This window comes from Mus caroli, unplaced genomic scaffold (genome assembly GCF_978045245.1).
Source record: "Mus caroli unplaced genomic scaffold, Mus_caroli_1 scaffold_8, whole genome shotgun sequence".
Classification (NCBI taxonomy): domain Eukaryota; kingdom Metazoa; phylum Chordata; class Mammalia; order Rodentia; family Muridae; genus Mus; species Mus caroli.
In genome coordinates, this window is record NW_028227263.1 from 37,942,387 (window position 1) to 37,956,401 (window position 14,015).

The 14,015-nt window shown below is 35.9% G+C and overlaps 1 protein-coding gene across 1 annotated transcript; it reads left to right on the forward strand.

The window, feature by feature from the left end:
• Positions 1-7,100: 7,100 nt before the first annotated feature.
• On the forward strand, positions 7,101-8,100 carry LOC110288566 (olfactory receptor 5P73). The gene is given in 2 exon segments (XM_021154874.2): positions 7,101-7,286; positions 7,288-8,100. Coding segments are annotated over 2 exon segments (999 nt in total).
• Positions 8,101-14,015: the final 5,915 nt, after the last annotated feature.

Consider the following 14,015-nt stretch of genomic DNA (forward strand, 5'->3'; position numbering starts at 1 on the left):
TATGGAGGGTAAAAAAATTAATTAATTAAAAATAAAAAATAATACTAAAAATATACAGTAGAAGTTAGAAGTTTGCTTTTCCTAGGAATATATGATATTTTAAGAAAAACATGCATTTGGTTGTATGTTTTAGGTAACAGCTTGCAGATGCAGAGTTCTGCAAATCTTAAAATTATGGTTTTCTCAACCAGACGCATGAGAGAGAGAGAGAGAGGTGTGACTTCAAGGCAGAGTTGAAACTCCTGCTAACTAGAGAGACTGATCATCCACTCTTAAAACCCCTTGTCACAGGACAAGGAACCTAAGAGGGTCTGCACAATTACTGTTCATTCTATATTGATCTGTAACTTGTGAGAATATTTTTCCCAAACACTAAAACTGACACAAGAGAAAGAAGTTTGACTTAAAAATGTACATAGCATACAGCATAGTATAGTATAGTATAGTATAGTATAGTATAGTATAGTATAGTATAGTATAATGTAATATATAGCCTTACATGCACTTATGAATGTATATTTGTATGTATAAGAAACAGAATCCAGGCATGATATACTATACCTAAATTAATACAACTAGGGAAGCTGAGGCAGAAGGATTGCCATAAGTTCAAGGCCAGCATGAGCTACAGAATAAGACCTTATCTAAAAACAAACAAACTAATACACACCCTCATGTGCACACACACATACAGAGAGAGAGAGAGAGAATATGTATGCACAATGTCTCCTAGACAGGAGCACTAAATGGCAGGGTGCTGATGACCTCACCAGACTCTGACAATGGCATCATAGACACAGTACCAGTTGCATTTGCCTCTGGCCCACACTTGTTGGAATTGCACTTGGGACATTGGTAGAAGTATTCCAAGCAATTCTTCTCCAGGCAGTCACAGGTCCACTTCATTACAGATTAGACTGCCACTTTGGTCATACTTCACCACTTCATACTTTACAGAAAAATATTCATTCAACTTCACCTCCACACTTTCTTTTTCTGCATTTTATTCTTAGGATTAAAATTTTCCACCTGAAGTCCAGGGCTTTGAGGTGCCAAGCACTTTAGCTGAAATTCTATTTCTTGCTGTGAGTCACCAGCCAGACTTGCAAACCTGAGAGATCATAGTCCAGAACTAGCTTTTCTTGGGTTTAAGGAGAGAGCATTAATGGAACTCCCACAACCATCATTGAAGAAACCCATTGACTATATCCAGTTCCTACTTACATATATATCTATCTTATTTCACTTTTCTAACAAGATCTACCCATTTCCTTCAGTACATTACTCTATAGTTTATGATTCTAGGGAATTGTAGCTTAGTTGTCATTAACTTAACAGCTAATAAGCACATTTAAGCAAGTACATACCATACTTGTATTTCTGGGTCTATGATTATTTTTTCTAGATCCAGCCAATTGCCTACAAATTTTATGATGTCATTTTTATAACTTCTGAGTAATTCTCCTTGTGTGAATGTACCACAATTTCTATCCATTATTCTCTTGAGAGACATAGAGGTTGTGTGATGGTTTGAATCTAAATGTCCCCCATAACCTCACTACCACTAGGTATGGCCTTAATGGAGTAGGTGTGACTTTGCTGGAGGGAAAAAGAATAGAGTTTGAGGGAACTGTCAACTAATAATTGAGAAACTCGAAACCCATCCCAAGGGCAAGCACCAATCTCTGACAGTATTAATGATAGTTATTCTCACAGAAAGGAGTCCGCATAACTGTTCTCTGAGAGGGTTCACACAGCAACAAAATGAAATAGATGCAGAGTCCCATAGCCAAATATTAGATGAAATTATGGGAGTCTTGCAGAAGAGTTTGGAGAATGTTTGAGGGTCTTGGAGGAGATAAAATCTCCCCAGGAAGATCAACAGAATCAACTAACTGGGAGACTTGTGGGCTACCAGAGACTGAACTACCAACCAAAGAGAATACATGGAAAAAACATATATCCTCCTGCACATATGTAGTAGACATGTAGCTCTGTCTTTATGTGTGTCCCACCAACTTGAGCAGGGACTGTCCCTAAATCTCTACTTGATCATAGATCCTGTTACTCTATCTGGGCTTCCCTGTCTGGCCAAAATGGAAGAAGATGCACATGGCCGTACAGAGACTTGATGTGCTAGGGTATCCACACTCTCAGCGGAAAAGTGGAAGGGGACCAGGGTAGAGATTATGTAAGTGGGAACTGGGAAGAGTGGGTCAATGATCAAGATTTAAAGTTAATAAATAAGTTAATTAATATATATATAAATTTGTATAAATATCATGCTAATGTGTATATGAATATGTATATAAATATGTATACATACAGATATACATGTGAATACAAGTAAAGAAAAAATAGTTTATTAGTTTGAAAGAAACCAAGCAACATTATATGCAAAGATTTGGATTGAAGAAACTAAAGGGAACATTATAAGATAATATGATTACAAAAAATATGTTAAATAATTTTAAATAAAGGTGTTATTCCTAAAGTCACTTATTAGCCATTCAGAATACTACTTCAACAGCTAAATGACCATCAGAAGAAAAAAACCGAACTTCTTTTACATATAAATCATGCAGCTCTGGTGAAGAAAATGATGATTAAAGTTCAAGACATGGACATGGCCATCAAGTCCAGGTGTTGGTTTTAGGAAGACTAATGGATTATCAGTAGAGACTGATCCTATTTTTCTTTTTGTATGACTCTGAAAACCATGGACAGGTGCCATCTTGAGAGGTAACCAATTCCTTAAAACTCATGTGTTTTGTGGTCTTGAGAATATGGTAAAACCCCAAAATAAAGATGCTAAGTTTAGCCTCCCATTCCTAAAATATGAGAGACAACCATGGAAGGCAGTTGGGGAAAAAGGAGGGTCCAGACACTAACAAGCAGAAAAAGGCAGTTGGCAGGAATCTCACATCTTACACTTCCTTCTTTATTTTATGTTATCTCAAATTAAAGAATTTATGGTTAATGAGGATAAACATGCCTGACCTTGATTTCAATAAAATGATGATAGAGTCAGTCTTGGTGCTGTATCTGGGTGCAATATCTGGGGCTCCTGATTCAGGTGAAATGTATATAATATGTTATCTTTTCTATGAATTATCCAATGAACTCTGAATTTCCTAAAAGACCCACTTTCTTTAGCCTATGTAAAGTGCTCAACAGGTTTCTAGAATACAATAACTACTTAACACATATGTCTGAAATGTTTGAATGTTTCATTGATAACATTCATTCAAACAATACATTCTAGCATCCAATGTGACCTAAGTAATAATCCTAAATTAATTCTGACCTGATCCATGAATACATATAGAAAAGTAGTTTAAGTTCAATCTCTGCCCACTGTCATCTATAAACCAGAAGATTGTGTGTGTGTGTTTGCAAATCATTAAACTAAACTAAGATAATGGCCTATTAATGTAGACCATTTGGTAGAATCCTTGCCTGACATTCATAAAGTATTATACTAGATCTCAAATACCATCATATGAGTGTTGAATATTTGCAAATTAAGTACTTGGGAGATGGAGACAGGAAGATGACGTTCAAATTCTTCTGTAACAGTCTAGCAGGTTCATATTTAGCCTGGATTACATGAGACCATCTTACAATTTACATCAAGCTAATATGTATATTGATGTAAGATGGATGCCTGCAAGAAGCATGAATGTGTTTATGTGAGTACAGATGCATGTTTGCCATAGTATGCATACGAAGGTCAGAAGGCAATTTTGCTGTCAGTATGGACATGTCTTTTTTTTTTTTTTTTAATACAGTGTCTTTTCTGTCATTAACTGATCCATACTCCCTTCTATTTACCAGGGAGTTTTCAGTGCTGCAGTGCTGATAATATCTCTGCCTCTACTTGGCCAGCAGGGACAGAACTTTGGTTTTTGGTTTTTGGTTTATTCCTTTATTTTTTCCAAAGTTGCTCACCCCCTCCTAGTCCCTCCCTCACTGAGACCCTTCTCGCCCCCTCCCCTTCTTCTTTGAGAGGATGAGATCTTTTTTGTATCTCCCTACCCTGGTACAGCAAATCTCTGCCAGATTAGGCATATCCTCTCCCTCTGAGGTCAAACAGGACAACCTTGAAGATTGAGCTGCTTATCTGCTACATATATGCCAGGGACCTCATTTCAGTTCCTGTATGCTCTTTGGTTGGTGGCTCAGTCTCTCAAAGCTCCCAGGGTTAAGGATTGTTGACCTGTTGATCTTCTTTGGAGCCCCCATCTATTTCTGGGCCCTCTATCTTTCCCCCAAGTCCCACTAGTTTTGTTCACACACTATTTGATGTTTGGCTGTGGGTATCTGCTTCTGTTTTTGACCACTGTTGGATATAGCCACTCAGAGGATAGTTATGCTAAGCTGGACAGGAGACACTTTGATTGAGAACTGATTGATGCTCAGGGTCAACCAGTTTTATTAGAGTTCTATCAAGGGTTCACTGTAGAAGTTAATGAAAGCAAGATTTAGGAGAATGTTGAGTTGAGTCTTCAGGGGGAGAATTACTGTGCCTTCCATTCTCCAAGATAGCATATAAGGTAAGACCACATGTCACAGATTTGAGGTATAAATTATGGAATGTTAATTATTACTAGAAATCATACACACCTATTTCTATGCTCTATTTTCTAAGTAATGATGACATTTTATACTCTCATCTATAAAAATTGTGTGTGCCTCAAACAATCACTCAATTTTGAATCTCATCCCTCCCTATATTCACCTACGAACCTAATAGAGTGTATTATTACATCAACCACTAAAATACTAAAAGAAACAAAATGGTCCATTTTAATGAGTAGTTTATATCCTCGAATGTAAACTAGCGTGAATCAAATATCAACTTGAAGGAACATTTACCTAAGATAATTTGTTATCATGTAAATCACATAATTACCAAGTGAGAGTGCACCATTACTCACATAAAGCGGGAAAATAAGAGGTTGCTTGAGATTAACAGACTCCTTGAAAATTAATTGTGTTTTTAGGAAATGACCTGCTCAGTACTCACCAGAGCAAAGGTAATGATCACTGATGATTTGAATTCACACTGGAATCCAGAGCCTCTACAGGGACTTATCCTCCAAGATAAACAATGACAGTAGGAAAGAGATCTATATCTATGAAAACATAATAACATTGAACTTCTAACTTTAAAATTAATTCATTTTTCAAGGGGTAAGTGTTTGACTTTGTTGGTAAATGGAGATACTTTTTATTTGAAATCCAACGGGGAGAAAGATGCCAGATGGAATTACGAAGTTATATAACAGAAGGGGGAAAAAGAAACTTTGGTAGAATTTCCTTGTGTTTCATTAATAAATTGTTCAGAATAATCAGACATGAAAGCAAGTTTTTATAGATTCCTTATTTCTCCATCTGGTGGCAAGACTAGAAACGAACATGACCCTCCAAGCTGTATGCATGTAGCATTTTCAACAGGCTAACAAGTTCACTAGTTTTGAAATAATTTGGTGGCTTACTGTTAGGGGATATCCTGTGCAAGGGCCTGGTTGGTTTTGGAGTGAATGTGCCAGCCTTACAGACATCATTAAGACAAATGAGAGTGTAAGTATAGAATGTGAAAAATTACATTCAATCTGTGCCTTGCTAGGTGAGCCTTGATAAATCTTTTAACATCTGAGATTGAATACTGGGCAGTGTCCTTTGTTGAAAATCATGTGAATTCATTCAAAAATATTTCAGTTAGAGAACATGTGACACTGGAAAAGCAATGGGTATGTCTAAACAGTTATTAAAAACATGCTGTATATTCATAAAACATGATGATGGAATTGATATTTCAAATTACTTTAAAGAACAATGACCTACTTAAAAGAATTTAAAATACTTAATGGGTTTACAACTGAAAGTCAGATTTGTAAATTTAATATGATCTTTATTCAGTTTTGCAGACTTTGTATTACCCATCAGAAAGCTGAAATTCCACTTTAATATTGGTCCTAATTTATATAACCCTCAATTGTGTGGCCATACATCATTTTATAGCCTGGTTACTAAAAGGAATTCTCTGAGATCAACCTACCTGGTATTTGTCTCTACTTCTCTTTTTAAAGATTTGTTATTTTCATTTTGTGTGTGAATGTTGCCAGCATGAGCAAATTGTAGCACATGAATGCCTGGTGACTGTGAAGACCACAAGAGAGTATTGGATCCTCTGAATTGGAACAACAGAATTCTGCTAGATAACAATGACCTGAGTACGGATTGAACCCTTTTTTGCCAGTTCACCAAGTGCTCTTAATAACTGAGCCAACTCTGAAGCTTCATAAATTGATTACTTTGTATGTGTGTTTGTTACATAAAATATTTTCTGCTAGAATATAGAAATGATAAAAAGTATAATGCAACTACATAAAAATAAATACATGAAAACATACAAGTTTCTTTTTTTTAAATCCTATGTCGGTAATGTAGTAATCATTTAATAATAGCAATAGCTAAGACACCATTACTTAGTTCTATGATTTTATATTTTATCCTTTTGTTAAGCTTCTAATAAATACCTTGATATTTTCTTAAGATTCACATTACTTTATATTTATTTATATATCTATTTATTTGTGTATTCATACATTTATTTATTTGTACAAGGGGTTCTGGTAACACAGCATATGTGTGGGTCACAAAGAACAACTTTCAGGAGTTGGTTCTTTCTTCCCATCTTTTAGGTTACAGGTATCAAACTCTAGATGTACCATGTCATGCTTGGTGGCAAGAGCATTTACTTACCAACCTATCTTACTGGTCCAAGTCTCATAGTTTTTAACTTTAGCCTTAATGAAAATCTTGTATATTTCATTTTAAGTAAATGTAAATAAAAGTTGTTTATTATTTATAACACATTTCTAGCATTTCTGCTTAAATAATCTTGAAATAATTGTTGCACATAAGTGTACAAATAATAAAAACGCTGGTGATAATTGATCCAATGTTTTGAATAATATATTAGTTTGTAATGCTCTCTGTGCCCCAGTTAACTGAAATGAAGTGACTTACTTATAAATTTCATTTTGTAATATCTTCATCACAGATTTAATCTAGCAGCAGCTACGTGTTTTATGGCTTTCCTAGAGAATGGAAACCACACTGCAGTGACAGTGTTCATTTTATTGGGATTAACTGATGACCCAGTTCTTAGAGACATCCTCTTCATCAACATCCTGTGCATCTACATTGTGACCGTGTCTGGGAACCTCAGCACCATCCTTCTTATCAGAGTCTCTTCCCAACTCCATCACCCAATGTTTTTGTTTTTTTTTTCTCAGTCACTTGGCTTCTGTTGACATAGGCATTTCATCTTCTGTCACACCTAATATGCTTGCTAACTTCCTAGTAAAACAAAATACCATCTCCTACATTGGATTTTCTATTCAGTTTACCTCAGCTGCTTTTTTTGGGACAGTTGAATGCTTTCTTCTGGCTGCCATGGCTTATGATCGCTTTGTAGCAATCTGCAACCCACTGCTTTATTCCACAAAAATGTCCACAGAAGCCTGTATCCAGTTGGTTATAGGATCTTATACACAAGGTTTTCTTAATGCTTCCTTTTTCACTCTTTCCTTCTTTTCCTTGTTCTTCTGTGGACCAAATAGAATCAATGACTTTTACTGTGATTTTGCTCCTTTGTTGGAACTCCCCTGTTCTGATGTCACTTTCGCTGTTGTTATTACCTCAATTTCTGCTGGCTTTATCACAATGACAACAGTGTTTGTTATAGCCATCTCCTATTCCTGTATTTTCATCACTATTATGAAGATGCACTCCACAGAAAGTCAATAGAAGGCCTTCTCCACCTGTACCTCCCACCTCACTGTAGTTACTCTGTTCTATGGAACTGCTATATTCATTTATGTGATGCCCAAGTCCAGCTACTCCACTGACCAGAACAAGGTGTTGTCTATATTCTACACAGTTGTTATTCCTATGTTGAACCTCCTCATCTACAGCCTCAGGAATAATGAGATTAAGGGGGCTCTAAAGAGACACCTTGGTAAGAAAGTATTTTCTTATGGTAACCTGTTTTATAAAACTCACTATAATCACAGTTTCCCAGTATGACCATCATCTGAGGTTTAGTTATTCACCTTCTTGTTATTCCTTTTGCCTGAATCTCCTTTTTCTCTCAGTACACATAGATATTATACCTTATTGCATTTTTTATTTTGTAGTTTTTAGTATGTCTTTGAGAACATTATGCAATGTAGTTTCCTCTTCTATACATTCAACAATTCTTTTTTTTTTCTATCAAATTCGTCTTTTTATTCTTGTACATATTTAGGTATTTAGGCTTTACTGAAGCATGGTTAGCCTACCAGGGCATGTCCTTATAGATAATTTACTTTCCTTCTGTAAATTTCCAATAACTCCTCAGATACCTGTAGATTCATGCCCATGTTCCCTCTATGTGCTTAGATTTTGTCTAATGTGAGCATGTGGATACCAAAAGTGTTAACATGAAGCCATATTTGTAACCATTCTGTTGTGTTTTGAATGCACCGCTTATTTGTATTTATCTACCAGCTCCAACTCTTACACTTTTTCTTCCATCCTCACAATGATTCCAGAGCTTGGAGAAAAGGAGGTGTGGTATAGAAGTTCCACATATTGTAAAGCCTTTCACAGTGTCCAATTCTCTGCATATTGAAAAGTGTTTGTTTATGTGTTTATTTTGTTTTTCTTTGCTTTGCTTTTTGTTAATCACTATTTACTACAAAAAGAAACCATTATGATAAAAATTGGGAGAGTAAAATATATGTATCCAATGATAAGTCATTGAGAAGTGGCTTAATACCATGTCCATTGAGGGGGATAATGGTGGTGGGTTCTTCCCTAGGGCCTACGACCTGTCTAGCACAGGTTTTGGCCTTCATAGATGTGTTAGGTGTGATTTTTCATATGGTTGAGTTAGACTTGGATCAAATAACAAAGTTCTTGTTTATTCTCATCATACTTAGGAATAATCTATACTATAGCTAAACTATATTATAGCACCAGTAGGTATGACTTTCCAGGCTGGTGTTTATTGCAAATGAAGTACTCACATGTTAAATGTCTGTAAACATGTATTTTAAATATCCCTATATTACTCTAAACCTATTTTTATTTTTAAATATTTTCATCCACTTTAGAATAAAATCTAGATGCCCATCATATTTTCTTGCTCTAATACCACTTGCTCCATTGAGATTTCATTGCTACCCTACACAAGCTAACACAACACATCCCTGACACAGCTAACATTCCTACTTATTTATTCCATTTATTCTTCCTTACTACATTCTATGTTTTAAAGGGTTGATTCGTCTCTAGTGTAATATCCACTGAAGTATGAATTCTGTAATATTTGTATCATTCAGTAACAAATCTTTAGTATCTACTTGGTTTTACAATACAATAAATATTCAATAAAACATCTAGATGGAATGAATGGCTCAATGGTTATCTTGTATCTACCTGTAAAATAATTCCAAAGCTCTGACAGTAGATTCCAGAAAAAGCTTCCTGTAATGAAGAAACACAATGGTGGTTTTGATGTCTTTCCCCTGTCTTCTTCAGAAGATGTCCTCAAACATATGAAGAATGTGACTGAAATCTTCATTGATATTAACTAATATTCCTGACTAGTCAGTAAGTTATCATTATTATTATTATTATTGTTATTATTATTCAAACTCAGCCAGTACATAATGTAAATTACAGAACACTTGAACACTCCGTTCAGGGTTTATGGGGAGACTAATTTTATGTTCATGAAGTTGGAATTTACATGACTAAAGTTTTAAAGTCTCATGTAGTCAGAAGCACCTTAAAATTTTACCAGATATATGGAGAAGTTTGTTGAATTCTAAAGACTAGGAACAATCTGTTAGAAGAATTAGGCATAAAGTTCCCAAAATGATAGCTGATAGTATGAAGAAGTCGATGTTTATTGGTAAATGTCAATGCTGCATGCCTGATAATCTGGCTTTGATCTAAGAGACATATATGGTAGAAGGAAGGAATTAATTCACACAAGTTATGCTCTTATGTGTGGACTTGCACATTCTTGTGCACACACATGCATACTTACAAGCACACACACTAAATGAAACAGAAACAAATAAAGAAGCAGGTAAGATAGACTAAAGAAAAAAGACAAGTTCCTATCTGGTGGAAGTAAGAGGAGATTGAATGGACTGGAGAGATGGCTCAGTATATAAGTACACCTATTAATTTTTCAGAGGGCCTATGTTTAGCTCCCAGAACCAACACTGTGGCTCAAACCACCTATAATTACAAATCTAGGGGATTCAGCAGAGTCTTCTGCCTTCTAAAGGGTCCTGGCATGCATATTGTACATATCCTTAAAGGCAAAGCACTCATACACAAAAATTAAAAAGAAATGAATCCTTTTTTAATTGAAAGGGAGGATATTTGTGAGAGCTTCTCTATGAGAATTTAAAGTTCTCTCGGTTTTTGAAGTCTTGAATTGATAATATCTGTTTCTATGATAGAAATGGCCATGGTATTAGTAAAAATTTTACTGCTATGTAGTTAAGCCTCTGTTTTCCTAGTTTACCTGGTAACATTAACAAGAGAATAATATGGATCACAGCATCCATTCGTCACATCTGGGCCATTGGAGTTATGGTATCCCCTCTGATATGATTAATCCCCATCTAACAGTCAAAAAGTTCTGTATCCTAATATTTTTAAATCCATAATTTCCATATCTTCCACTTTTCTAAGTAACTGGTTTCATCATTGTCACTGTTTCCTGGAGACCTAGAGTGTGCTTCTGAGTATGTCTCCTGGAATGATAGGTGATAGAATTATCTAAACATACCAGTGGACACCATCTGACAGCACTTCCATTTCTCAGCACAATTCTCTCTTTATGTATTTTTATTAGTAAATGGATATCACATAACGGCTTCCATTTTGATAATCTCATACATGAATATAACTCATTGAGAAAATATTCATCCTTGTTACCCACTGTCACCCCATTTTTTCTATAATGTATTTTTATTCCCATTACATCCCAATTATACTACCATACTTTCCTCCCAGTTCTGCCATTATAATTTACTCCCCCACTAACCCCTTCTATTTTCCTCAGAGAAAGGGAAGATTCCCATTGAATACTACCCCACCTGAGGCATCTAGTCTCGGCAGGGATAAGTATATCCTCTCCTACTGAGGTTCAACAAGGCAGTCCAGGTACGGGAAGGGGATCCAATGATATGGGCAACAGAGTCATAGACAGGCCCTGCTCCAATTGTTAGAGGCCCCACATGAAAAAGAAACTGCACATCTTCTACAAAAGTATAAGGAGCCTGGGCCCAGCCACTTCATGCTCTTTTTTTGTGGTTCAGCTTCCATGAGAGCCAATTGGGTCAGATTAATTGACTCTGTAGGACCTCTCAAGAGATAGTTATACTAAGTTCCTCTCTGTAAACAAAGCAGAGTAGCATGAATGGTGTCATGGGTAGGCTCTCTCCCATTGGATGAGTCTCAAATTGGACCAGTTATTGGTTTCCTGTTCTTTCCAGTCCCTGATTCATCTATATCCTTGTATATCTTGTAGCCAGGACAAATTTTGTATTGAAGGTTTGTGTGTGTGTGTGTGTGGGGGGGGGTTGTCCCCTCCTTCTACTGAAAGTTCTGCTTGGCTACAGGAGGTAGTCACTTCAGTCTCAATATCCCCAGGTAGTCAGAATAATAGGTAGCTCAACCCCACAGATTCCCTGAAGCCTCTTCAAACCCATGTCTTCACCTGTTCCCACAGATGGCCCCCAACAATTTCCATTCTCACTCTCAACTCTTCCCTACTTGCCAATACCCTACCATTATCCCCATAACCCTCCTGACTCCCTTACTACCCAGTTCCCTCTCTTCATCTACCTCCTATAACTATTTTGTTTTCCTTTCTAAGTGAGATTCACACATCCTACCTTGGGCCCTCTTTTGGTTTCTTTGGATCTGTGGATTGTTATTCTGGACTTTATGACTAATGTTCATTTACAAGTGGTTACCTATCAGAGATGTCTTTCTAGTTCTGCATCACCTTACTCGGAATGATATTCTCAAGTTCCGTCCATTTGTCTACAAATTTCATGATATCTTAATTTCTAATAGCTGAAGAGTATTCCATTCTGTAGACATGTCCCAAATTCTTTACTCATTTTTCAGTTGAAAGACATCTAGGTTGTTTCCAGTGAGCAAGAAGCATATTAGGATATTTTTGGAATATATGCCCAGGAGTAGTATAGCAGGGTCTTGAGGTAAAAATGTCTGCAATTTCTGAGAAAAAGCCAAATTGATTCCCAAAGTGGCTTTACATGTTTGCACATGTTCTTCAGCAATGGAAGAGTGCTCTTCTTGTTCCACATCCTTGTCAGCATATGCTGTCACTTGACTTTTAGATTGTAGACATTCTGATGGGTGTAAGATAGAATCTCAGATTAGTTTTGATTTTCATTTCCCTAATGGCTAAGAATAGACATTGAACATCATTTAAGCACTTCTTGGCTATTCGAGATGGCTGTATTGAAAATTCTTCATCCACCATAATCAAGTAGGCATCATCCCAGTGATGTCAGGCAGTTCAGTATATGAAAACCCATGGAAGTAATTCACCTTACAAACAAACTGAAAAAACAAAACAAAACACAAGTTCATCTTATTAGATGCTGAAAGAGCCTTTGACAAAATCCAACACTCTGGCATTTTAAAATATGTGAAGGAACATGGATACAAGGTGCATACCTAAACATAATAAAAGCAATATACAGCAAACCAATACCAACATTAAGTTAAGTGGAGAGTAAATTAAAACAATTCCACTAAAATCAAGGACAGGACAAGGCTTTGCACTCTCTCCCTCTCTATTCAACATAATACTTGAAGCTATAGCTAGGGCAAAAGAAGGACAAAAGAAGATCAAGGGGATACACATTGGAAAGGAAGAAGCTAAAGTATCCCTATTAATAGATGATATGATACACAATATGACACATAAAGGATTCAAACATTTCCACAAAAGAACAAGTACAGCTGGTAAACATATTCAGCAAAGTGGCTGGACACAAAATCAATGCAAAAGGCTATGTGGTCTTGTAGCCTTCATTTATACAATTGATATATGGGTTGAGAAAGAATTTATGGAAACAGAACTCTCTACAATAGACACAAATAATATGAAAAAATCTTGATGTAACTTTAAGAATGCAAGTCAAAGATCTGTATATCAAGAACTTCAAGTCACTGAGAAAGAACCCAAGGAAGATATCAGAAGATGAAAAGATTTCTCCTGCTTATGGATTGGTAGGATTAACAGTAAAAATGGCCATCTTACCAAAAGCAATCTACAGATTCAATGCAATTCCCAACAAAAATCCAATACAAATACTTACAGAGCTAGAAAGAGCAATTCCAAATTTCATATGAATAAAACAGGATAGATAAAAAAATCTTAAACAATAAAAGAACTTCTTAAGGTATCACCATCCCTCACTTCAAGCTTTACTACAGAGCAGTAGTAATAAACACTGCATGGAATTGACATAAAAACTGACAAGTTGATCAGTGGAATAGAATAGAAGATCTAGAATTATACCTACACACCTATAACCACTTAATTGACAAAGCTAAAACCATACAAAGGATAAATGAAAGCATCTTCAACACAGTACTGGTCTAATTAATGTTTGCATGCAGAAGAATGCAAATAAACTCATATCTATCACCCTTCACAAAACCCAATACCAAGTAGAAGAATGACCTCAATATAAAACTGGACATACTAAATCTAATAGATGAGCATGTAGGTAATGACCTTGAACTCATTGAAACAGGAGACAAATTAACTAACAGAACACCAATAGTTCAGGTACTAAGATCAACAATTAATAAATGGGACCTCGTGGAACTGCGAAGCTTTTACAAGGCTATGGACACCATTGATAGGAAAAAATGGCAGCCTACAGAAT